The sequence below is a fragment of the Anomalospiza imberbis genome, chromosome Z, assembly GCF_031753505.1.
Source record: "Anomalospiza imberbis isolate Cuckoo-Finch-1a 21T00152 chromosome Z, ASM3175350v1, whole genome shotgun sequence".
In the NCBI taxonomy this organism is placed as follows: Eukaryota; Metazoa; Chordata; class Aves; order Passeriformes; family Viduidae; genus Anomalospiza; species Anomalospiza imberbis.
In genome coordinates this window covers 7,715,489-7,741,470 of record NC_089721.1, presented here as the reverse complement: position 1 = coordinate 7,741,470, position 25,982 = coordinate 7,715,489, and the positions used below count along the sequence as shown (strand labels likewise).

At 57.2% G+C, this 25,982-nt stretch overlaps 1 protein-coding gene across 2 annotated transcripts; it reads left to right on the top strand.

Moving 5' to 3' along the window:
- Positions 1-4,690: 4,690 nt before the first annotated feature.
- On the top strand, positions 4,691-24,773 carry ARID3C (AT-rich interaction domain 3C). 2 transcript variants are annotated; one of them, XM_068175878.1, is made up of 8 exons: positions 4,691-4,916; positions 5,559-5,882; positions 17,408-17,486; positions 21,285-21,468; positions 21,677-21,921; positions 22,211-22,480; positions 22,661-22,750; positions 23,558-24,773. In XM_068175878.1, the coding sequence occupies exons 1-8, from the start codon at positions 4,878-4,880 to the stop codon at positions 23,698-23,700; spliced, it is 1,374 nt and encodes a 457-aa protein (XP_068031979.1). In that variant the 5' UTR covers positions 4,691-4,877; the 3' UTR covers positions 23,701-24,773. The 2 variants fall into 2 exon arrangements, with proteins under 2 accessions (XP_068031979.1, XP_068031980.1); XM_068175879.1 differs by having other exon boundaries at positions 4,693-4,916; positions 17,408-17,480.
- Positions 24,774-25,982: the final 1,209 nt, after the last annotated feature.

Below are 25,982 nucleotides of genomic sequence, written 5' to 3'. Positions count from 1 at the left end.
CACAGGTGCACACACATGCTGTCAGACACATCACGCCTATGTGTGCACAATTCTCGTGTGCATATAGGTAGAATAGTTTTCAGGTGGGTGTGGGTACAACAGGTGGGGCTAGCACACATTTATAAATGGCATCAAATTTTTAAACAGGCATCACATTTATAAACAGGTATTTTTCACACATTTATAAAGAGGCATCTGTCCATACAGAGCAACTGCAGGTGTGTGAGTGCTGGGGCACGTCTTCGTAGGATATGTGTGCATGGGTGTAGTCAGAAGAGTTTTGTGCCTCTGTATGTGTGTGCCCAAGCAGATGACACGTGTGTCACACCCGTGTGTGTGCGCAGCCTGCAGTGGACATGGCAGCAGGTGTGCACCCCTGTGTGTTCATGGGCAGGCGGGCTGTGTTTGTGTGTGTGTGTGCACACAGGCAGCCTCTGTGTGAGCACATACATGTGTTCCTGTGGGCTACCAGGCCTCGCTGGCCCGCACCAGGCGTGTTCCCAGAGGTTTGGCAGGGCCCTGTTGGGGAACACGAGCAATCCCACCCGAGCTGGCCTGTGCAGCAAGGCGCTAACTCAGCAGCTCGTATCAATACTGCTCCACTTACAGCGAAGGCCGCGTAATGAAAATCCGATGGGCACGCTGGTGGGAGTAAATAAGTATGCCATTAAAATAAGAAAATCAAAGCTCTGGACAGGTCTTTTCTCTTGCCCATTGATTTCTTTTATTACGGAAATATTGCTGCTAAATAACATTAGTGTGAACAATCTCAGCAGTGTTTTCTGTAGCACCCGTGTCAATAACTCCACACTGGGCGGGGGATCCCCCCCAGCCTGGCTGCAGGGCCAGCAGCCCTGTCCATGCAAAAGGCTGCTCTGGGGGTTCCTCCCTCAGCATTCCCAGCGCAGCTGGCATGAGTAGAGAAACCATGACAAGCAGAGAAACCACATAGCATGGGGTGGCTCAGGCAAATGCCAGCAGGGTGGAGCTGGGCTTAGACCCAGGAACCCTGGCTGCTCTGCTGCAGCAGGAGGGGTTGTCCCCATCCCAGCACTGAGTACTGAGTGCCAGGCATTCATTAAAGGGTCACAAAAAGCATCCCTTTCATGGTTGCAACCTCTTAATCAGGTGTCTCCAATGACCAGCAGAGAAGAGATGAGTTCTGGACAGAGCAAGTTCTGCAGGCTGTTGGTGCCTCTGCCTCTTCTTCCTGTGCCTCCTCATCTGTTCCCAAGTCTATGCTGGCCTGACCCAGCTGCCTGCAGCTTTGCCATCATTTGGTTCTCATGGAGAAACTGGGGAACAGGTTGGAAGCTCATCTGCAACCACCCAGCTGCAGCACAGCCTCTGTGCCAGGGCCAGGGCTTGCCCCTTTCCCCCTTGGCTGCCCAGGGGCACAGCATCCTTCAAAATGCCCACAGGCAGCAGGTACTCCTTGTAGAGACAGAAGATATGACCAGGACGTGCAGGAAATATGCACCCTTTGGTGTCCAGAGGCCAGATGGGACCCCAGGGCACCTCAAAGGGCACCAAACCCTTATGGAGAGGCTGGAGATGGGAAAGAAGAGTCAGCCACGGGCACCTGCACCCTGAATTTGGTTCTACCCCAGTCCCAGCTGAAGCAACCATGAGTGGCATCTCCCCAGAGCTGTCACCAGGACAAATGCAGATCGCTGCCCTCCTAACACCTTCCCCCTGCAACTTGCTTTATCTTGCTGTCCCTCCACATGCAGTGGGTATTGATGAGCCTGCAGGATCTATCTCTCGATTCCTCCTGCGGTATGTCTCTGCTCCAAGTATCTCCCACTCTGCTCCGCTGTCTGCTGTGCCCGTCTATACCTCCACTATCTATCTGTGCCGCCTCAGTCGCAGCCGTCAATAGCCATTTGGGGAATTTCTCTCCAGCTGGGAGCATCACCAGACCCCATTGGTGCAAAATGCTGAGCAGCAGGGCAAAGGGGACACAGTCCTTCTTGCTTGCCCCAAGGAGAGCCTGACATACTTCATGACACACGTGCAGAACTCCAGAGCTGCTGTTATCACTGTGGAGGTTCTAGAGAGGAACTGAGTAGGACAAGTCCCTTGGAGGCCATGCCCAAGGCAATGGGACACACTGCACCCTCTGGAGATCTTGATGTTGCCACTAGCTGGCCTGGGTGCTAAACTGACCCAACCACCCCAACCCCTCTGCCTTGCAGAAGGGGAGCTTCCCCAAACACTTGGGTTCCTGTTGGGCAATGGAGAAGTCACCATGTCTGTCTCACCCCACCCAGCCCAGCTTTCACTGTGTAGGGGATAAGGCACAGCCCAGAGCAGAGGGTGCAGCACAGTGGGGTGCAAGGCAGCAGCACTGGGAGGGGAAGCTGGAACCATTCGGTATGGGATCCTGTGCAATGAATCCTGAGGGCCATCTGGCCCTGTGGATCCTTCTGAAATAGGGCCAGGGCTCATCTTCTCAGTGGCATTTCAACAAGAGTGCTACACTGACTAACACTCAGGGGGGCTGGCAAGCACCAGGACGTCCCTGCCTCTGCTGCAGTGGGATGGGATGGGCCAGTGCAAGCTACAGCTGTCCAGCCCTGAAATAGGATGGCCGACAGCTAATTTATCTCCTGTGCAAAGATAAACAGCGCCTGGGGGCCCTGCAGGGTCGGGAGCTGCCCTGCACTCCCAGGGAATGGTCTGATTTTTCCAGGAGAGCCTCCCTGGTGAGCAGGGTGCACTGTGTGGAATGCTGCTGAGGTGCCAGGAGCTTAAGGAACCCTGAGAATCACCAGAGCCATGGCAGGACACAGGTTAGTTTCTCAGGAGATGTTCATAGGGAAAATGGAGAGCGCAGAAACAGCAGCTTTTCCCCACTGAGGGAAGTGGTGAAGGGGACAGAGCTGGACCATGGAGCTTGTGAACAAAGTCAGCTCCTGGCAACAGCATGGCCAGTGACTGTTTTTCCTCAAAATGCTTCGAGGAAAAGGGAGGACTTGGCTTATGCTGGCTGCCCCTGGCCTCTGCAGCCAGGGGCACCTCCACACAGGTGGCCATGGAGGGGACAGCTATCAGCCCTTGCCACCCAACCTTCTGTCATCCCATGCCACCAAAACCCAGTGCAGCAGTAGGAAGTCTCAGTGACAAACTGTTCTGGCTGTGGGATGGGATCAAAGCCACTCTCCCTTCTGTCCCAGTGTTGTGGGGTAATGCTGCTCCCCAGACATCCATGTAAATCTTGCAGCTGCCCTGGCCAAAAAAAGCCCAAGGAAGAGTGGGTGCCTGCTTTGCCTCCTGGCAAAGTTTCCTCCATAGAGAAAGGAGTCAGGAAAATCTGGCAGATGGGCAGGTGGAGGGAGAGTAAGGAAACAAACAGTCTGCAAGGCAGAGAGGTGCTGTGCTCTCACCTCATCTTACATCCTTGTCTGACATCTGGAGATGCACTTGATGATACCCTGCTGCCACAGTTTACCCCACTGCAAGCAGGGACACAGGGCAAGCCAGGAGCATTGAGCCACTCCAGTGACAGAGACACATGGCCTTGTTCCATCTGTGCCAGGAAGCCTCTTTGGGCATCTAGGCCACATTATAATCTGACCCCTTCAGCCAGGGGCCAGGCACCCACAGCACCTGCCACAAAGATCCCTTCAAAGTCTCAGGCTGAGGGTCACACTGCTGTGATACCCCAGCCCTTGAGGATGGAGCTCAGGGTTCAGCACTTGGATCTTGCCCCACACACCTCTTTGTACCTGCACATGGATTGGCAGCATGAGCACACAGACCCACCTCTCCCAAAAAAGCGCGTGTGCACACGCCTGCCCTTCCTACCCCTCCCAACAGAGATTGCACACACTCCCAAGTTCCCCATGGACATATATACAGCATTTATTATTGCCCCCAAGAGCAAACACACACGTGTGTGCACACACTGCGGGTGCTCAGCCCCTCTGACAGTGCACATGGCTTGGCACACGCGTGTGCATGCTTACTGCTCCAGGTGATGGACACACGTCCTCCACACGCACTACCAGGGCGTACAGACCCCGTGAACACCGGGCACACTCCCGTTGGTGTGTGAGGGCTCCCACACGTTTAATGCACTCACTTCTCCCACTGTGCACAGGCACAGGGGTGCTCAGACACCCTGCACATACACGTGTGGGGGAGGCTCATCCATCCCACTGTACCCACGCAGGCAATGAACACACATTCACCTTCTCCCAGCACACACAGGTAACTACACACACACAGACAGACCCTCTAAAAGGCGTGCGATGGGTGCAGCACCCTCTTACACACGTGTGCACAGACCCCTCACACAACCCTCCCTCCTTCAATACTCCCTTCTCCTCACACGTCTATGTGTGCACAGCCTGCATATGTGTACACACCCCCATGCACTCCTCCTGACCAGCACCCACACATGGACACAGCCTGGGGGTCTCCCAGCCCGCTGCCATCTCGGTCCCGCTCCCTCCCGCGGCTCCGCGCAGAGCAGCTCCGGGCCGGCTCTCGGCGGGCTGGCTCTCGGCGGGCCGGTCCGGGCGATCCCCCGGGGCTGCCGTAAGCCCAGCCCTCCCCGGGTGACTCCCTAGACGTGCGCTAGCAAATGGGAAAATGGGAGCGGGGAGGGGTGTTGCTGTCTGACTGCCACTTGTTGCAAAAAAAAAAAAAAAAAAAAAAAAAAAAAAAAAAAAAAAAAAAAAAAAGAAGAAAGAGAGAAAGAAAGAAAAGAGGGAAAAATCCCACCCACCCTCATCTGCTGCGGAATAAAAGAAATATCGGCGGGCGCGGTGCCATGTGAGCGGCGGGCCGGGGCCGGGACCGGGCGGAGCAGCCGGCCGTGCCCCCCGGGACGGCGGGGCGAGCCCCGGGCGGCGCTCGGAGCCGACGGCATGGTGGAAAACCCCAGCCTGGCGGCCAAACCCGCCCTGGTGAGGGACGGAGCGGCCGGAGGGGCCCCGGCGACGCGGGGTGCATGGCGGGAGCGGGGTAGGGACACCCGCGTTGGAGAGGGACCGGGATCGGGGTTCCCGGTGGGAGCGGGAGGGGCGTCCCGAGAGGACAGGGCGCCCGGTGAGACCTTCCGGCGGGATCGGGACACGGTCCCCGGCGGGGACGGGGCGGTGGGGGGCTCGGTAGGAGAGGGTTCCCCGTCGGGGAGGATGTCTCTGTTGGGACCGGGGAGGAAAGGGGTCCTCGGTAGTACGCGGTTCCCAGTGGAACTGGGGCGGGAGTCCCACCAAGACATGGGTCCCCAGCGGGATGGAGGAAGGAGGCTCCTCGGGTCGGACCCGTGTCCAGTAGGAGCGGGGACGGCGTCCTCCGGAGGAGCCGGGATGTGGTACGGGAGGGCCGGGTCCCCCCCGGGGCAGGGTGCCGGGTGGTCCCGGCGGGGGAGGAAGCCCCTCCGGCGGCGGGAGCCGCGCCCGGCACGGCGACGGTTCCGCGGGCAACTTTTGGGCAAGGCCCTCGGGAGCGGCGGGGAGAGCGGGTGGGGTGGGGGATGCTTCCTCCCCTCCCTCCTCCTCCTCCGGCTCCGGCGGCAGCGCTGAGGCCGTGCCCTGTGCCCGCAGCCGGCCGCCCCGCCGCGGGGGCCGGGGGCGGCGGGGGGGCTGCGCTTGGCGGCGGTGATGGAGAGCCTGCAGCGGCAGCAGGCGGCCCGCCTGGCCCGCGGCCCCGACGGCGCTCCCCGACGGCCCCCGGTGGAGCCCGGCCCCGGCCCCGGGCCGCCGCCCGCCGCTCCCCGCCGCCGCCCGGCCTCCGGCCCGCGCCCGCCGCTCGCCGCTGCGGGGGAGGAGGAGGAAGACGAGGAGGAGGAAGAGGAGGAAGAAGGGGAGCCCCGCGACCCACCGCCACCACAGCACCACGAATGGACCTACGAGGAGCAGTTCAAGCAGGTAAGGAGGCATCGCTGCCCCCGCACCGGCTGCTCCCGGCAGGCATCCCCGGTGTTCCCCCATGGTCCCCAAACTCGGCTTCAGCTTTCCCTGAATGGACAACTCTTTTGCCCCCCACTGCTCCCAAACCCTGTCTGCGTCCCACCCTAAATGGGCAACACCATGCCCCAGCCCAGACCCACCTGAGTAGACATCCCCCATAAACCCATTAACCCCAGACATTACTGCGATCCCACAGTAAATGAAACCCCACCAGTATTTATCCCGTGCCCCCAAACCTCATCCTCCCCTAAATTGGTACCTCCTGAATGCTCTTCACTGCCCCTGTCCCTAAGCCCTGTCCCACCCTATAGGCATCATCATCATCCTATGTGCTCCTCATCTCCCTGCTACAAACCCCATTTCAATCCTGCTTCATGACCCCACCTCCTCGGTGTCCCCTGTGCCTGTCCACAGGCCCTGCACAGAGTGTCCAGTGTCCGGGCATCTCCCTGTGCCAGCCTGATCTCTGCTCCATCCTGGTGCTTTCCATAATGCGTAAAACAGGCTGACCCCTGTCCACGGGGGTTTTGCAGAGATGAAAAACGGCAAGGGCTCTGGTGTATGGTCACCCCAAGGAGCTGGCAAGACATGGAGCTGAGTTCTTGTGTCTCTGCAAGGGCCAGGGTGCATTACTGTTGGTCAACGCAGCTCACTGATTTCTTTGTACTGGAAGAAGTAGCACATACACCCTGTTCCCTCATTCCTGGTGGGTGTAGGGGAGACCCTTTTGCAGCTGAGGACATGGGGAAAGGGCTTCAGGAGCTCGTGTAAAGGATGGAAGAAAAGTCTCCCCGTATTTAATGCAGGTGGATCTCATCTGAGCTGCGTTGTGCAAGCTCTCGTTTGCACACAGTGGGTGCCTCTGCATGCAAGGGTGTGGGCATGGAGAGGGCAGATTTGTGCTCCCCGTGTGCTCAGCTTCCTTGTGGGGGAGAGGGAGGCACAGTGGGCAACAGGGAAGATGTGGTGAGAGGATAGAACAGACAGAGATGTCCCCATACAGCTGTCGTATGGCTTTTTAGGACAGCACTGGTCAGGGACAGGAGGACCAGGGCACTTCGGTCTCATCCATTTCTGGCAGGAGAGGAAGGGAATAGCAGCAGGGACCCAACTTTTGGTTCCTGTGGGGGCAGCAGTGCTGCTGCCTTTTCTGTTTCAAATTGCTCAACACGTTGTTATTTTGGGGGGCCAGGGCTCATCCCGTGCCTACAAGGCGGCAGGTTGAGGTGCAGGCAGGGCACGGGCAGCACATGCCCCCCGGCTGTGATGCTGCCAGCGCTGACACTGCCTTGAAGCAGCCCGGGGAGGGCCAGGGTGGGTGAGCTGCACAGACCAAACAGCTCATCCAGGAAGTGTTACATTACACCCTGCTGCACAGAAAAAGGCTGACTGTCCGGTTCCCGGGGTCAGCCGGGAGGTGGGAAGCAGCTCCTCCCTCCCAGGGAGGCTAGGAAAGCATCCCCGGCATTTCTTGTCCTTCAGCCTCCTGCCCTGCCCTTGTCTGGAGCTGCCCGCTCTCCTTGTGCAGGGCAGGAATGTTGTGAATAGTGAGAGAGGGATGACAGGAGAGGTTGGGGTGCAGGATAAATCCTACCACACTTCCCAGGGTGAGAGCTGGCTCGTTCCTTGTTTACTCTCTGGGGTTTTTCAGCCCTGATTGGAAAAAGGATGGACCCCTCATCCAGAGACCCACACCTGTGTTTCCCACCTTGTGGTGTGTCCCAGCCAGCCCAGGGAACAACGGGATGTCCTTCTGCAGTTTGGAACAGGCTGCGGTGCCAACTTGCTTTGGGGTCTGCAGGGTGGCTGTCACTCCTGTCCCTCCCCTGAGATCATGCAGGCGGGGGACATACCCCTGCCTGGGAGGGACATGTCCCTGCTGGGTCCTCCCAAGGCTGCAGGGCTGTGGCTCACCCAGCCTGGGGAACAGGTTCTCCACTCTCTGCAGGGACTCAGTGGGGAGGGTGGCTGTGCTTCAGCTTTTGGAGATTTCCCAGGGGCTGGGCTGTGATGCTGTGGGGGAGGTGGGGTGCCAGCATGTGTCTGCTGGAAATCTGCTGGGGCAGTGGCAGTGTGGTTGTGAGGGTCCTGGAGCTCTCCTGGAGAGAGACCCTGTAGTAGCCAGAACTGTATTTTCCACCAGAGTCCCTGCTCGAAACTGCCCAAGCCATCATGCCGTCACCCAGGGTGGGGTTCAGGGCTTGTCCCTGCTCTCATCCTCCTGGACTGAGGGCACAGCTAAGTGAACAGAGACCACCAAATCCAGGCTGATTGGCAGAAAGTGGGCAGAGAGAGACTTCCCCATCTCTCTCCAGTGGGGAGGATGCCTTGATGGGGATGGGGTGGGAGGTTGGTGCAGGACCAGCCGGAGAAGGGCTTCCGCAGAGCGCAGTAGTGCTAAAAATGGGAGCAGAGGATGAGGTGCTTGTGGCTAAATCCACAGGGTTAATGAGCAAATGCTGCTTTGCACAGAGGAGCTTTTTGGGGAAATATCCCACATGTATGGAGTAGTTTTATATGCTTCCTGAGGTGCTGGTTTAGGGAGCGGAGGCTGGTGAGACCTTTGCTCTGACTGGGAGGGCTGCTGTAATGTTACAAGGCTCAGAGACCCCCTCACCCCTGCCGCTTGCATCAGCCCCCGGCGCCGGTTTATGTACATTGATAAGGACACATGGGTAGAGACCTGGGCAAAGGTCTGGGAGGTCTCCACACCCAGGGCTGTCAGGAAGACCCAGCCCAGAGGTGGGGGGCACCAAGTGGGGTGTGATTATGCATTAGCCATGAACCCCAGCTTCCCTAAGGGCTGGAATGCCTCCAGGTTTTAATTCTGTGGTGCTGCATTATGTTTGACTTGGAGGGCACAGGTAAGAGCCTGGCATTTCTGGTGCCAAGCTCAGCTCCATGAATTCAGCTTTCCCCCTAGGGAAACCATGCATATAGACAGGGATGGGTGTGCTGGTTTCCTCCAAGTGATAGAAAAACAGCACCAGAATCCGGGGCTTTCTTCTCCATTCCCTGGGGTGGGAGGGATTCAAACATCTGGGCTTTGCATCCAGCTCTCTGTTAGCAGAGTGTTTGCTGGCAGGAGGATGCCCTCCATGACAGGGCCCCTCTGGCATGTTCACAGCCATCTGTGACTGGGGGTATCAGGATCCTCTGAAGCTTCTTCCTCCCTTCCCAGGAGCAGCTGCAGGGGGTGAGCCCTAACCAGCCCTTTAGGAACTCCAGGGTGTCTGGTAGCCTCAGTGGTTAATTTGAGGGTGGCTGGTTTTGCCAGCAGCTGTTTGCCATTATCCTCAGCCTAACCCTGGAGTGGCTGTTCCTCCTGCCTTGCCTGTCCCTGATGCCAGGAGTTGCCTCTTACACCCACCCACCTGTCTTTAACATGCGTTTAGGGAGGGCTTGCCATCTGTGAATGTGTGCAGTCACATCTGAGAGCCTGAAGGTGTTTGTTCCCCTGTAGACAAAGACCTCCTTGTGCCACAGAGGGTCATCCTAAAATGAGTGGTGTGCACCCTCCTACCTCTGTCCCTATTGCTTTCTCCTGTGGTGTTGTCCCTGGGGATGGAGGAAATAGAGTCAGGAATGTTCAGGGAATGGAGATGGCTTAAGAGGAAGACTCTGAGGAGGGGGTAGTGGTCTCCATGCCGCAGTCCCCTCCTCGCTGTCAGCGCATCTTCAACCTAAGGGCAGGACCAAGGGCTCCCAGGGCTAAATTAAAGGGTCTCTGGTTACACTGCAGAGGCAGGATGGGGACGAATGGACACAATGTGTTTGCCCCTGTCCATGTCTGCCTGGAGGCTTTTCTCCAGTGAACCTGTGAGCAGAGCTGTGCCCCTAATCTGGGGCCACCTGCAGTGGGGGGATGGCATTAGCAGCAAGGGTCAATGTGCCAGTCCCTGGAGCTCCAACAGCTCTGGCAACCCAGCAGCAGTGGAGAGCACAGGACATGACAGGGGGGCTGCTGGGGTGTGGCTGGAAGGACAGAGGTGTTCTGGGGGTGTGTGTGCCCACAGACCAACCTGAGTGTGTGCATCTGCATAAATGCACATGTAACTATGGAGGTACATGTGTGTATGTGGACCCACATGAGTGCCCCTGTGTGTCTGTATGGATCCACAGGAGCATGCAGTGTGTGTGTGAACCCATGGGAGTGCTGGAATGTGTTTATGGATCCGTATGAGCACGCAGGTGTGCGTGGATCCATATGGCTGTAGTGTGTGTATGGCACTGTATGTGTATGTGTGTTTGTGCCCACAGGAGTCTGAACACACCCGTGTGCATGTACAGGCACACATGGGGTGTCCCAGTGTGTTTAGGCATCTGCATGCCCTTACCAGTGTCACAGTCTTGGAATTGCATGGACCCACGGGTGCTTGAGGCAGGGTTTGAGGGCTGAGCTCCCTCCAAGGTTACCTCTTGCCCAGCCCACGGTGCTGAGTAATCCTGGTGGTGCCAGTCACCCGCTCCCATTGCTGCCCCCAGGGCATTTCCTGGCCCCACTGGAGTCTGTGGGATGCTCAGAGCCTCAGAAGCTGCCACAACACAATCTTCCAGACAGGGTCCAAAGGGTTTGGGAATGGGGCTCCAAAGAGGAGGTGTAAAAACTAGTTGAGGGCGTGAGAATACCCTCACTGTGGAGGGGAGAGGAGCACTGTCAGGAGCTCACACTGAGACTGCTTCCAGCCCCCTCCCCAGCTCCCTCCCTGAAATCAGATGCCCGTTGGGTCTTTGGGGAGGATGCACTCCCTCATCAACTTGGGCCTCCAATAATCAACTAATTGGGTTAATAATGGTGGTAAATTTCCTGTGCTGCCAGCCAGCTGGGCAGGGCTGCAGCAGGGAGGTTGGATCTGAGGTGGTGGACTCTGGACTCAAGGGGATGGATGGATGGCTGGATGGATGGATGGATGGACGGACGGACGGACGGACGGACGGATGGATGGATGGATGGATGGATGGATGGATGGATGGAAGGATTGTGTGTGTGTGTGTGAAGAGTGTGTGTAGGGATGCCTAAGTGTGGACAGGGTCGGTGCAGAGCGGGAGCACATACAGGGGCTGTGTGAGTGTGCTTGCTGGGGCTGCTTGTCCAGGGTGAGGGTGCACAAGGAGAGCATGCACACGTGTGTGCATCTGCAGAGCAAGCTGCAGTTTGCATGAATGTGCAGAGGGTGAGCAGACTCTACATGGGGGCTCTGGAAGCCTGTCCCCTGGGGCACAGGGCACCCACTGGAGATGCCTCTGTTGGTGAGGCTGTGTTCTCCATCGTGGATCTAGAGCTTACATCCCACGTCTGTGGGAGGGCATGAGAGAGAACCAGGTCCAGATTGTCTTTATGCTCAGACACACAGCTCTTCCAGTAGCTGAGGCGGGGGTTGGGGTTGCTTTCACAGGGTGTGGTTTGGGGCTGCCACCAACCTTTCCTTCTACATTGTACCTTCAGAGAAGTTTCAGGAAGGGGATGGGGCCAGTGGTGCATGGTGGAGAGGGGGATTGAACAGCCCATGCACATCCCAGGCATGCACACAGCCCCTGTACTCACAGCCCCACAGCAGGTATGTGCGTGCACAGATCCGATGTGTGCTAGAGCATGTCCTGTGTGCTCACCAATACAAGTGCCATGGGTGGGTGTGTGTGTGGCTTGGGGACACCTGGGGCGGTGCTGATCACGGACAGGGTGCCATGTCTCCAGTCACCTAGTAAGGGATTGAAGGGGAAGGGTGTCCCACAACTTCAGTCACCCATGGAGGTTTCAGGGGCGGGGGGGGAGGACAAGAATGTAGGGGGAGGCAGACATGGAGAGGAAAGCAAGGATGGAGGGGGAGGCAGTGGCGTAGCAAGCGCCGCTGGGTCAGGGAAGTTAACCCGAACAAATCCGCTCATTGACTCCCTGCCTGCTCAGCCATGAACGAGTAACAAGGGGCTGATCATGGGGGACGTGCGTTCGCCAGGAGCTGGGACCGCCTCTCCTGTGCCGCAGCCCCCAGATGGGACAAGGGGCCATGAAGGGTGCCCATGGCAGCACCACACAGCCATGGGCACCGTGTTTCCTCTGGCTCCAGCCTGTGGGGCAGCCATGCCAGCACCCCCTGCCTCAGTTTCCCCTCCTGCAAAGTGTGTTAAGCAGAAGGCTGGGGACCCTGTGAGCGCCCCGCGTCACGCCAGGGCCAGGCTGTGGGTGGGGGGCTGCCGTCCCAAGGCCAGTGCTTGCCAGCCAACCTTGCGCGGGGCCGGGTTAATGTTTGCAGCAGGCAGCCCTCCCGGGAGCGGCTGCAGCGGGAAGGCGGTTTTAATGACCTGCCGGATCTGCCGCATTATCAGCGCTGATTAAACCTGCCTGCTCTATAAAGCGCCGTTAAATATTAAGCATGATGAAAGGCTTTGAGGGGGAAGCACAGCGCTGGGAGAGGTCACCAGACACAGGTGTCCGGCCACACTAGTGGGGTGACTGCTGAGGTTGGTGGTGTTGGGATGAGTGAGCACCCCGCCCCGCTCAGGGCTGTGGGGTCAGGGGAGCAGTGTCTCCCCGCAAGCCAGCACTGCCTTCGAATACAGCCGGCCGTCCTGGCAAAGCTGTCCCATAACCATTAACTTATTAACAACTGGTGGAAGAGGCAAGTGGTGGCTTGCAAGGTCAGGGGGTGGTTTGTGCCTGGCGGGGAGTGAACTGCCCCCCAGCTCTGGCAATGGGGATGGGGGGAGGGTCCTGCAAACCCTTAGTTTGTTGTGTGTGCCCCATGGTAGGGAAGACTCTAACTGTGGATACTGTTGGTATCCCTGAACCCCAGTGTGCTCAGGGCTGTGCCTCAACTGGGAATGGCCAGATCCTGTGATTATCTGCAGGGTAAACTGAGGCATGCCAGCATGGCACAGGGGAAGACACACCAGTGTCTAGTGCTTGGTTGTGCACCAACCATCTTTGTCAGGAAGGATCTCAGAGGCAACAGTCGAGCTCCAGAGAGGTGCAGTGACTCCAAAACAGTGCATCAGCAGTCAGCCACCCGTGGTGTGTGGCTGGGGGGTGCAGGGAGGTGAGCATTACCTGGGCGCGCTGCGTGAACAGTGGCCAGATGGAAAAATTAGCAGTGTGGCTAATCAATGGGGTGGATATTAAGCAGCTGAGGGTTGGGGGGTTTGCATGGTTGGGGGGAGCTGAGCAGGGTCTAGGATCGATACGGCTCATATTAAGTGGATTAAATACTGGCTGCTGATCTGAGCCCTCACTGCCAGCAGGAGGTGGCAGCTGAGTGGGGAGTGTGAGGGTCCCACTGAGATCACTTCTCTTGGCAGCAGGGCCCAGGGGGGACTGTGTGGGGACTCACCAGACCAGGAAAGCTGAAGTGCCTTGTGGGTAGCTTAGCACCTTATCACATCCTTCCTGTGTCAGCTAGGCTAAGGGGTCTCAGGGACCCAAGCTTCATCTCTAGAAGCCCTCCTGGCTTCGGGAAAGTCATGCTCCGAGTGAATGAATGGTGCTAACAATGTTACTTAATCGTGGGGAGGAGGAGGAGGAGGAAGCACAAGGCCTATTCACGTCCTGTTAATAAACCATGTTCGACCCACTGACCTTTAACCTGCTTGACAAGCCCCGTTATCCCCATCCCTTAAGGAATATAGATGTCGCCATGACAATGGGATGACAGGAAGGAGCAGGTCCCAGAACTGGACCCAGCATGGGGTGTGGGATGAGGTCAGACTGAACAAGCCCTGCACAAGCACCCAGGCCAGCAGTGCCAGGTGGAGGTGGGGTGCTGCTGGGGTTCCAAGGCCACTGGGGTGGCCAAGCATGGACACGTCCCCGAAGCCGGCAGAGCAAGGCTGCGCTGCACACCGGCGGGATATTGATCCCAGGGCTTGACAGTTTAATACTTCCATTTATAGAGGAATATAGTTACATCGATGGCGTTAAATGAGTTACTAATTATATCAATACAAACACGATTAAAAGGGTCCTTGCTCATAGGTCACCACAAGCAGGAGCTGCTGGTTGTGTTGCACAACTGCCCCTGGGCAAGACTCAGACCACTGTTCCAAGGCACATGGCCGGGGGGATGCTCTGGGGCAGCATGTGCCCTGCGGGGTCAGGGGTTTCCATCCATGTGGAATGCCTGTCTGGGGTTGTGCATGCATGTGTGGGATGGTACATCCCCTTCTGGAGTTCTGTGATCCTGTTTGGGGCTCTCTGTGCCCATCTGGGGTTGAGGATGCACGTACAGGGTTTGTGTGTGGATATGTGGGGTTGTGCATGTCTGTTTGGGGTTGTGCATGCATGTATGGGGCTCTGCCCATTTAGGGCTGTGCATGCCCAGCTGGGATTTGTGTGTGCCTGTCAGGGTTGTGCATGCCTGTCTAGAGTTGTGTGTTCCATTCTGGTGTTGTACATGCCCCTCTGGGGTTGTGAGTGCCTGTCCAGAGTTGTGTATGTATATCTGGTGTTGTGTGTTCCAGTCTTGGGTTGTGGGTGCACATACAGCGATGTGCATGTTCCATCTGGGGCTGTGCACACACATTTGGAGTGCGTGCCCATGATGTATGTATGGGGTTGTGGATGCTCCTGCAGTTCTGCTGTGTGCCCATGGAAGTCTGGGCACACACCAGACTGTTGTACATGCCTGTGGAAGGCTGTGCACATCCAGATGTGGTTGTGTGTGTCTGTGTAGGGATTTGTGCCCCTGTGGGTTGTGTGTGCCTGTGCATCACAGGCTTGTGCACGCTCCTGTGATGTTCTGCGTGTCCCTGTGGGGCTGTGCACACTAATGCAAGGTTGTACAGGATTGTACATGCCTATTCCACCTTCTGTGTGGCACTAGAGGGGATCTGTGTCCCTGTTCAGAGTTGTGCCTATGCTTATGTAGAGCTGTGCAATGCCCACGAGGGGCTGTGCACGCTCCTGTGGGGTTGCGTGGACCCACACAAGGATGTGCATGTCTGTAGGGTTGTGCAAGCCTTGGCCTGTTGTGCATGCCTGTGTAGGGTTGTATATGCTCGCATGGGCTTGTGCACCCCCACGTGGGACTGTGGCAGCCCATGTGGGGTTATATGTACACCCAGGTGAGGCATATGTCCCTGCACAGTGACTTTGTGTGACCCAGAAGATCTCTTCTCCAGCCTGGTCATCCCCAAATCTCATGGAACACCCCGTGCATCCCAGGCGTACCCAAGGGCTGTGCCGGCTTGTCGCCAGTTACTCAGCTCCGCTCTCATCTCCACTTAAAAGCTGACCTTTGCTCCCTGTTTGATGTAATGTGTTTTTGCATCTCAGTGCCCCACAGATAAAAGGTTAGAGGTTAATAAACAGTGGAAAAATAGAACCTGACCCTTGAAGGTCACACCTGTTTTGGGGGCTGGAGTCAGTAGCAGCCCGCTCTAGGTGGGATCCTGCCTGCATCCATGGGAGGAGAAACTCGAGTGGCACCCAGGGCAGAGGTGTGTGGGTGCTGAAGCCCATCCACTAGGTGACCCTCGGGAAGGCCATGGCCTCATCTTGCAGGGGGATGAGTGGTAGTTGCCAATTCTGGGGGTTTGCCACCGCCTTGACAAGCCAGATGTCAGGGGATATCAAAGCACTTGGTGTGGAGGCCTTCCAGAGGCAGGGACCGGCAGGAAAATGCAGGCAAAGCCTGGCTGACACAGCCTTCCTGGGGCAGAAATCAAAGCAGCCTCCTGGTGCTCTGCTCAGAGCCTGACCTAGTTACTGTAATCAATGGCTCTGGGACGTCCTGGAAAAGAGCAGGCGATGGGGAGGGGGCACAGAGCGAGGCAGGGAACCCTGCGGTGGAGAGGGACACAATACTGGCACTCAGGGGTCAGGGCGCTCCAAGAGCACCCAGCTGCAAGGAAGGGTTACGTAAGTGGGGTCCAGAGAGCAGGGAAGCAGTGCAGAGGGATCTCCATGGAGCCAGGCAGTCAGCACCTGTGGGTAGGGTGAGAGTCTGGCAGTTGTACCCCTAGACAAAGTTAGGGACAGGCAGTTTGCACCGATCTGTCTCTGACAAGGGACAGGCAGCTGGCACCTGAGTTAGACAAGGGACTGTGTTGGGTGTGTCTGTGCAGTGGTGGGAACCGTGGGGTCTCTAGAAATATCCTCGCATCCCTGTAGGTCCCTACATTTCCCCATCCCTACATCCCCACATCTCCATGTCCTCCAAAGTCTTTACACCCCACATCCCTACATTCTCATGTCCCTGTATTCTTGTGTCCCCATTGCATCCCTGCATCACCTCAACTCCGTGTCCCCCGACTCCCTGAAGCCCCACATCCCTACATTCCCGTATCTCTGCATTCATGTGTCCCCATGGCATCCACCCCCATCCCCACATCCCCGAGTGCCTGCAGCCTGACGACCCTTAAGCACAGCTCCCTTTATCTGTCTGGTGAATGATGTTCTGTGTGGAGTGGGGGGTATGCTCCCTTTCTATTGTTTTTTAACGGCCTTTCCCAGCACAATTGTGTTTTAAACGACTCTATTTTGTGCCTGACTTTGTTTTCCAGGTTGCATTTCTTTGTATACGTTTTGGAAATCCATTCTGGACTGCTGAGTTTTGTTTCTTTTCAATGGCTTTAAATTCTTGCCGGGCTTGCTGGGAGGAATTGGTGTCTATAGTGTCTTCGATTGGTGCTAATTTTTCCTTCATGTGCTCTGACTTTTACTGCTGGGCCATCGATCTGGCAGGCTCCAATTTGTCATGGTCACTCAGGCGCTGTGCTGGAATCAGGCGAGCCCGGACCTTCACTCGGAGCCGGCACTTGGTGTCCCTGGTGTAGGGGCTGCACTCACCTCCCCAGTGCTGTCCCTCAGCTCAGGCTGTGTCCATGTGTCCAGACCCTCGAGCACACATAAGTATCCTCACAGCCACATGTTTGTGTCTGTGCAATCCTGTGCACCTGGCAGCCCCGGCACTTGCAGCTCCCTTGATGGTACCCTGTGCTATGATCGAACCAACTTTTCCTTCCCCGGGATGGGATCATCCCCCACTGTTCAGATGGGCCTGTGTCCCTGTGAGGGATGAGGGCTGATGAGGATGCTGATCCCATGCTGGGACTTGGGGAACAGCAACATTTGGCAGTGGCAGAGCAGAGCTGAGCATCCTGATCCCGGGGTCCTGTCTGGGGCTTGGGTTTTGCTGATGCCTCTGGGCTGTGATTCTTGCATCTAAGAGGGCGAGGGGCAGGACAAACTGCGGCACAGACCCAGCATCTCTGCAGTAAAGATTCAAAATTGTGGTCTGTGGGGAGCCCATGTCAGACCCGTGGAACAAGGAGAACCTACACCCAGGCAGAGGGTGTGTCAGGGGATTCTCTTAGTGGTGCACAGAGAGCCTCTTGTTGCTGGCAGAGCAGGCAGGTGGGGCCAGGGGTGATGCCAGCTTCTAGCACTGCCAGCTTCTAGGCAGTGTTCAGCCCCAGGCACTGCTCCCCTCCCCATTCTCACCTGCATGTGCTGGAAGCACTGACCCCTCTCTCTCCTCTCCTGCCTCCAGCTCTATGAACTGGATGAGGACCCGAAACGAAAGGAGTTCCTGGATGACCTCTTTGGCTTCATGCAGAAGAGAGGTAAAGGTGGGTGGCTGGGTGGGTGTCACTGCCATCCCTGCCTCAGCTGCTGGTGGGGAGCTCATGGTGTGTTGCTCTCAGGCTCTGAGCTGCTCCGGGTCTCTGCTAATCCCTCAGGCAGCTCCTGTGGTGCTCCCCCTGGCTCTCCCCTGTAACCCCAAGCTGGGGCAGCTGTCCATGCAGATATCCTGGATATCCCATGCCCATTAGCAATGCCTAGCAGGGATGCCCACACCTGGTGGGGATGTCCATTAACATACCCCTTGGTGACAAGCATTAGCAACACCCGTTAATGATGCCCATTAGCAGTTTTCAGGACGTTTTAGGGATGCCCGGTGGGAATGCTCTTGGCAGTGCCCTTTCAGGCTCCCTGTTAGCAGCACCTGGTGACAATGCCCACCATCAGCGCCTCTCAGCGGTGCCTATGATTTGCGGGAGTGGGGCCAGCAATCCGGGCAGCACCGGGCACCCAGGGGTTAAGGGCTCACCAGCCAACCCATCCTCATCGGAAATCTTTGCTATCGGCGTGGGGAGCCGAGCCGGCTCCCAGGGACTCGATAAATGTTTTAACCTTCGCCCTCCCTGGCCGGGGCCTGTGACAATTAAAAGCTGCCAAGCGCGGGCGTGTGGCCGACCGTATTAATTAGAGCCTTTTGCTGGTGTGTGGATTAATGAACAAGCCACTCGATAGCCAGTAAACCCCAGGCAGAGGTTAATGCCGAGCTAATTAACGGGGAAAGGCTGAGGGGGGTGTAGGAGCTTTGGGGCTGGCTGTGCATGGGGTGAGGGAGGGCAGAGGGGGGCAGTCACTTGCACACCCTGCCCATCGGAATGGTGGTGAGGGTCCCCACCTGACTGTGGGGCTGCAGAGATTGACTTTTGGGCTGGGCTGGGACACCACAAACTTGTTGCAGTCATGAGTGTGTGGTGAGTGGCCACAGGACTCACACTGGGGCCAGCTGTAGGCTGTAGATGGGCTGGGTACTTCCCCATGGGTACCCCCTGGCCCTGGTGCAGAGCTGTGTGGAGTGAGTGGGAGCATCAGCACTGCCTCGGCCCTCCAGCATCCATCAGCTACAAGATTCATGGGCTGTTCTGCAGCTTCATTATCTCTCTCTCCAGAGCTAATTAACTCCCTCGCTATTGGGGCCGGGGCTAATTAAGTAAGTGCCTGCTGGTGTGGGGAGGAGGGAGGAAGCCTAATGCTTCCCTGACAGTGCTGCTCCACATCCGTCTGTGTCTGGATGTCCCACTCCTGTGCCCTCCAGCCCTTCTGTCCTGCCTCCCCTCCAAGTGGGTGCTATCCCTCTGGTGAGGGCAGGCAGGGCATGGGTGCACAGGTGCAGGTGCACAGGGATTGGTCTGCATGAACCTTTTGGAGGAGACAGGGATTTTGGACTGGGGTACCAAAGAGAAAGAGGACAGAAGGGCTGAGGGGCAAGGACAACATCCCAGGGGTTATCAAGAGCTGGGTAAGAAGCAGTACCTGAGAACCACTGCAGGTGCAGCTGGGGCACCCAGAGGTGCATGGGCAGGGGACTGTGACACCCAGTCTGTGTCCCCAAGGTCTCCAGGAGGGGTTGATGTCCACAGAGTGAGCCCTGCTGAAAGGGACTGCATCCCGCCTGCTGTCTGTCAGGGCAGTATCAGCGCTGACATTTGTCAGCAGGGTGGAAAATTTGTAGGGCTGAAAAATGGGTTCGGGGGCAGACCTTCTGAGGCCACCCCATGGCACAAGGGCACAGCTGGCCCTGGAGACTCATGGAGGCGATACAACCACCACCATCAGATACAGGGTACAGGCAGTGGGCCAGCTCATGGCCATGCCCCAACTTCTGTGGCACCTCAAAGGCAGTAATCAGGGACAGAAGGGGGCTTTTTCTGCATTTGCTTACTGGGCTCTGCAGGCTCCCCCCTCCATTTCACCACCAAGCTGAGTGCCCTGCTGATAACACAGGGCTATTAATCAATCAAGGCACTAATTGCAGCACCACAATGGCTGCATCACCTCCCTGGGCTTTTGTGCCCTTCGCCCTAGCTGGGGCTGGGGCCATCACTCTGTGTGGATGCAGACAGGTGCCTTTGTCAGTGGGACAGGCATCGGCCACGCAGCCTGCACAGCCCTGAGATTAATGGCGAGGCACTTTCGTAAGCCACCAAGGATGGAGAGGAGAGGAGAGGAGAGGAGAGGAGAGGAGAGGAGAGGAGAGGAGAGGAGAGGAGAGGAGAGGAGAGGAGAGGAGAGGAGAGGAGAGGAGAGGAGAGGAGAGGAGAGGAGAGGAGAGGAGAGGAGAGGAGAGGAGAGGAGAGGAGAGGAGAGGAGAGGAGAGGAGAGGAGAGAAGAGATCCATGGGCCATTGGCTGGAGGCTGAGACCCTGAGAACTCATTGTTTGGGGGTGAGGAAGAGCCCTCAAACTGGCCCCCCTGAGGTGACAGGTCTTGTGCCAGCAGTCCCGAGCAGGGCTAGTGAACCGCTGACAGCAGATGTCAAGTCAATATCTCTGCCTTTCTCCCAGGAGGATAAACTCCTCTCCCCCTTCCCGATCTGGTGAACAACACAGACACACACAAAAAAAAAAAGTTAAATGAACTCAGTAAAAGAATAAAAAGAGCTCATTTTTCAGGCTTATGTGAAGAAGCCAAGCCAATATCAGGGCCATAAATTAGGGATGCTGGAGGATGGCAGTGAATGACGGTTTTGTTTGAGGGGCGAAGCACAGTCGTGACAGCCTCCCTTGGCCAAATGGATGGCTTTCCAATACTGCCTGGGCCCTGCCACCTTGCAGGAGGAATAAATATGGGGTGGAATGGCACAGGACGGGACAGGGTGGGATGGGATGTGATGCTTGTCCCTTCTCTGCCCAGCTTCCAGCGAGTGCCCAGACCATCATCCCAAGGAGGCATGGAGCACAGCAAGGCTGTAAGGTTATTTGGGGGTGTTGAAAAAGTGGGGAGAGTTTTTTAGCCAGACTCAGTAGCTGTGGAGACCATGCTGATCTATATTGGGCTCACAGAACCCTGGTAAACCCATGTTCCCTTGCCCCATAGCCTCATAGAGGAGGGTGATGGTGGTGCACTAGGGGTCAGGGTCTCTGCTGAGAGCAGTTGAAGAGGATTTGGGGTCATGTTTCTTGAAGCAGGACACTAAAGTCCTTTAAGCAGAGTAAACTTCTGGGGCCATCTGTAGGGTTAAGAGGTTTTTCAGGAACTCTTTGGAAGAGTCTGGAGCTGGAAGAGAAAACCTCTCCATAGAGAGATGGTAGGGTGAGCCCTCCTAGAAGGGTTGTGGGGGTCATCCCTCTTCAGAAAGGGATGGGTCTCTTTTTAAAGTGTAGATGGAGTCTCTCTTTATGGGGCTCTGAAAGAGCATTACAGAGTGAATCATTCGAGGATGCTCTGAGAGATTTCGTAGCTTGGTGCTGTACAGATAGCTCTGAGAATTGTAGGGAGACAACTTTATCTAAGGGTGTCTGGAGGGGGTACTTTGCTCATCCCACTGAGGCTCCATATCCCAGATGTGAGCCTACCCAGCCTCACTGACAGCTCCATCAAAGGTGACTCTCTGCCAGCATGCTGGGGTCTCCCCTGCTTTTTGGCACAGTTCCCCTCTCCCAGGCACCCTGTGGTCCTACCTGCACCCCCGGTGCCCATGGGTGCTCACCTGGGTACGGAGAGATAAGACTCCCATTGTGCACTGGCAGTGGGGGGAGAGTGGGGACTGTAATCCCAGGTACAAAGTGCCCCTGTGGGCAGCCCCCCACACCCTCCCACACCTCCTTCTGTTTCCTGTGTGCCTCCGGAAGGAACACCAGTGAACCGCATCCCCATCATGGCCAAGCAAGTTCTGGACCTATACACACTGTACCAGCTGGTGACAGACAAGGGTGGCCTGGTCGAAGTCATCAACAAGAAGATCTGGCGGGAGATCACCAAAGGCCTCAACCTACCTACCTCCATCACCAGCGCTGCCTTCACCCTCCGCACACAGTGAGTGCCTGGCAGCATGGCAGGTGGGGGACACCTCTCCTGGGATACCTGCTGTCTCAGATGCCCCAGAATCGTGGATGGGGTCTGACATGGAGTACCACAAAAGTGGTTGGAGGGCTCTGCTCCTTCCCAAGGGCTCTTTGCTCAGCACAGGGCTGGCTGGGAGGTGCACAACTGTGGATCTCCTCCTGGCTCTCTCCCTGTGCAGATACATGAAGTACCTGTATCCCTACGAATGTGAGAAGCAGGCGCTCAGCTCTCCCGGAGAGCTCCAAGCTGCCATCGACAGCAACCGTCGGGAGGGGCGGAGGCAGACTTTTGGCACAGCACTCTTCAACTACTCGCCAGCCAGCACCCCAACCCTGCTGGGCACCCCCAAAATGCCTCTGCCAGCTCTTAGCATCTCCACACACAGCTGTGGCCAGCTCAGCCAAGTGCACAGCGTTAAGAAAGGTGGGTGAGGATCCCATCTTCCCAGAGATGGACACTGCTCCAGCAGCAGGGATGTTTCCCTGTCTGCTCTTACCCTTTTTGCTTGGGGAAAATACGATCAATGTTGTTCTTTTAGTCCTTTCAGGGAGTAAAACAAGTGTTTTTCCCTGGCTTTTGAGAAGGACGAAGCCCAGGTGTTGGGAGTGGTGGCCTGCCGTGCCCCATTGCTGGTGGGATGGAATTGGCACCAGTGGGGATGGTGAGGTGGGGTGGTGATGAGGGACCCACTGAGCTGTCTTGGTCACTGCAGAGGACGGAATGCTGGCAGCATCAGTGCCGGGACGCATTGCTATCCCGGTGGGACTGGCTGCCCACCATCTCACAGCAGCCCAAGCAGCAGCTGCCTCACAGGCAGTGGTGCTGGAGCAGCTGCGGGAGAAACTGGAGACAGGGGAGCCCCCAGAGAAGAAGGTGGCCCTGACAGCGGAGGAGCAGCAGCGGCTGGTGCAACACGCGCTTCAGCATAACCTCCTGGCCATGGCCTCCCAGTTCCCCATGAACATCAAGATCTCCAACCGAGGTAAAGAGATGCAGCACCTCAGCCTTGGTCATCCCTTTCCCTGGCACACAAGGTGGGAGCAGCAGCAGCCACTGGAGAGGAATATGGATGCCCAGAGGGACTGCATCCCGGCTTATCTGTCTCGGACAGGTTCTTGTTTCTGTTTCGCTTAACACTCATATTGGTATTTCCTTTCCCCAGATGACAGACAGGAGACCGCATTGAACCTGTCCACCAACAGCATTAGCAGTATCAACATGTCAATAGAAATAAATGGAGTTGTCTACACAGGTAAATAGAAGGGCCGCTTGGCCCGTGTAATTGCGGCCGGGAAATCCAATAACTTATAGCCACTGCCTGGCCAGCAAGTCCTTCCTTCAATCTGATGTCTTTACTATAAAATCCATCGTAATGAAGTGGCAGGGCTTGGGGAGAGGGGGTAGGAGAAGGAGGGGGTTGACAAGGATGGAAATTGGCCCAAAGCAGGTGCTAGCGATGAAGGGCTAAAGTAGGGGGTGAATAGATGGACAGATGGACAGACTCTGGCTGTGAAGTGACCCTGCATCTAGGGTCATTCCACACCCCAGGGTCCTGAAGGCAGGGCTTGGATTTGGGGTCACCCCTATGCTTGTGTGCCCAGAGAGTCTCTGGCTGGGTGTGGGGATTGGCTGGTTGCAGAGTATTGTGCAGGGAAAGATGTTGGGGTGCTTTGGTGGAGCAGAGGATCCTTTGGGGAGCCAATGTGCACCAGCCTGGCTAAGCAGCCCATCCCATGCCCCCCAGATCCATGCCTGTCCTGCTGAGACATCCCACAATTAAAATCAATGGCTTTGCCTTCAGAACTTAAATATTTAACGAACAGGAAAGGTCAGGGCTAAGCATCATGTGAGGCTGCCAGCCAAATGGGCCCTGGGCCACCCCACAGGCTGCCCCACGCAGGCAAGGATGACTGGGTTGGGGGAGACACCACAGGTGATGAGAGGGGGCTGAAGCCCCCATGAGTCTTGGTCCCACACTCCCCAGCCTGGGTGCTGGGGACCAGGTGAGCTGATCCTCCAGCCCTGGGCTAGCCCTAACCATCTTGTTCTTGTCCCACAGGTGTCCTGTTCGCCCACCGGCCCTCAGCCACCCTGGCACCTGGTGGAGGGAGCACCCAAACCCGTCCAAACCCCATGCCTGCCCCAAACCCCTTGCTCCCAGCCTCCTCTCAAAGCCACACTCCCACTAGCACCTCACTGTAAGGCAGATGTGCCCCCACCCTGAAAGCAGCTGGGGGTGCCCAGCGTCGGGGGTCTGAGCTGTGGGACCCACTGGGCCACCAGGGTGGGATGGGGGACCCAAAGGTGCCTCTTGCTGCAATACTGAGCTGTGTCCATGCAAGGCTGTGAACACCCATACGGGCCCTTTTATCTCTTATCCCCATGCGTGCCATCTGACAGACACACACACACACACACACACACACACACACGTTCCTTACCACGTCACAACCCCCAGGTGACCCTCCCATACATCTCCTACTGCCCTGATGCCTGGGGGACCCCCAGGACCTGCATGCTGCATCCCCTACATCCTGCAGCCCCTGACCCACCTCAATGCACGCACTGCTGCCCCTGTACACACCTCAATGCATACTCTATATCCGCTGCACACACCCTTGGTGCCCACATTTTGCCTCTCCATGCACACCCTCCGTGCAAACACTGCAGGCACGATATGCCTCAGCCCCTGTAAATTGTAGCCCCTATACACTGCAGCCCCGATATATATACTGCACCCCCTACCCACTGCAGACGCCCCTACCCAGTCCTCCTGTGCTGCCTGGGCTTGCTGTCCCTGCCCTGAGACACCCCCAGGGTGGTGGCATCTCAGCCCCCCAGGTCCTCAGCTCAGGGGGATCACCCTGGGGGGGGCAAATAATGGGGATATTGGTGGGAATGGTGGGGATGAAGCTTATTGGGGTGTGGCTGGGGTTGGGGGTTTATGTCGGGGTGGGGCTTGTTGGTGGAGGGAGGGCAGGGTTGCCCAGTAGAGCCCCCCCACCACCAAAGACTGTTAGGTGCCAGGGTCCCCAGATGGGTGACAGGGAGACAGAGGGTACTCCGAACTACCTCGTTGGAGCTGGGCAGGCGCCTCCTCCACCCGCGTGTACCCCAGGGTGCCAAAGCAGGTGAGCGTGGAGCGACGCTCACCTCTACCTCAGCGCGGGGGGCTCGGCGGCACCGGCCTGCTCCCCGCACTCCCACCGCAGCCGCGCAACTCTGTGTATCTATTAAAGGAAATTAACTCCTGAACCAAAACGGTGCTGAGGGTTGTGTGCCACCCACCAAGCCCCGGGGCCCAGATGGAGGTGCAGGACACACCAACAGCCTGTGATACCCTGGAGTAACACCTGTGGTGCCAGAGGTTTCACAGCCCAACTCATGCTTGCCTCCAGCTCAGCTTCTGGGAACTCTGAGTTGCAAACAAGTGCCCTATGCCTACAAGAGCTCGCAGACATGGGCTGGATCAAGCAGGGCACAAACTCCAGCTGTGCCAGCCAGGCTGTGTGGCTTGCCCCCATGAGCCCTCAGTGGCAGCTCACCCATGGGTGGGGATCCCATTAGGCTGCCCTGTGCCAGGAAAGGAAACATTAAACTGGAGCTGCGGAGACCATATCCATGGGGCTGTCAGGTTGGACCTGGTGAGATGCCAGCAGTGATGCGCCAGCCTGGCACCTGAGCAGTGCCCACAGAGGACACAGGTGACCGTGGTGGAGCTGGCAGGCACACGCATATGTGGGTGGTCACTTGTGCTCCCTTGTACAAACTCAATGGCATGCACACTCAGACTGTCACACACACTCACACATGGACTTCCATGCATGTGCAGCCACCTCTACATTTGAAGAGGCACAGGGGACTTCTATGGGGACAGACACTCCGGCTAGATGCAGCCACGAAGATAGGTCCCTGGCACCCAAGGGGACAGAAACTCCTGTTTGAGTCCCCCCCTGATGCCAGACTCAGACCCCCGGGGACACACAGCTTCTCGGGGACAGCCCCAACTCAGCCCCTCGAGGACAGCTCCTAGTCCTCTGGGAACAGCCCCAGCCCCTCGGGGACAGCCACAACCCAGACTCCGGCTGACATCCCCAGCGCAGATTCCCAGGGCAAGGGAACACCCCCAACCCGGACCCCTGAGCCCACCCGGGGAGTGGTGTCTCTGTCCAGGGTGCTGCAGCAACGCTGCCCGCCCCAGACCCAGCCTCGGGACATGGGGGTGACACGGAGGGTGGGGTGTCACAATGTAAACGTGTTGAGGGCATGGGGTTGACACAGAACCCCTGCAGAGGACCGGTGGTCTGGCGGGTCCACCCCTGTGGTCTGGCCACTGGGAATGGAGGAAGGTTCATGAACAAGGGGTGTGAGCGGGGGGGTTGTTTGTGAGTGAACCAAGCAGTGTTGGACTGGGATTGATGCAGCCTTAATTGGGGTCTTGTGTCCCTTTGCACTGCCGTGAAGTGCTGGCCACAGTTCATCGA

Coding starts and splice junctions, on each gene's coding strand:
- ARID3C (XM_068175878.1), top strand. CDS start 4,878: ATGGTGGAAAACCCCAGCCTGGCGGCCAAACCCGCCCTG. Junction 21,469..21,676: donor GCCTTCACCCTCCGCACACA/GTGAGTGCCTGG, acceptor CTCCCTGTGCAG/ATACATGAAGTACCTGTATC. Junction 22,751..23,557: donor AAATGGAGTTGTCTACACAG/GTAAATAGAAGG, acceptor CTTGTCCCACAG/GTGTCCTGTTCGCCCACCGG.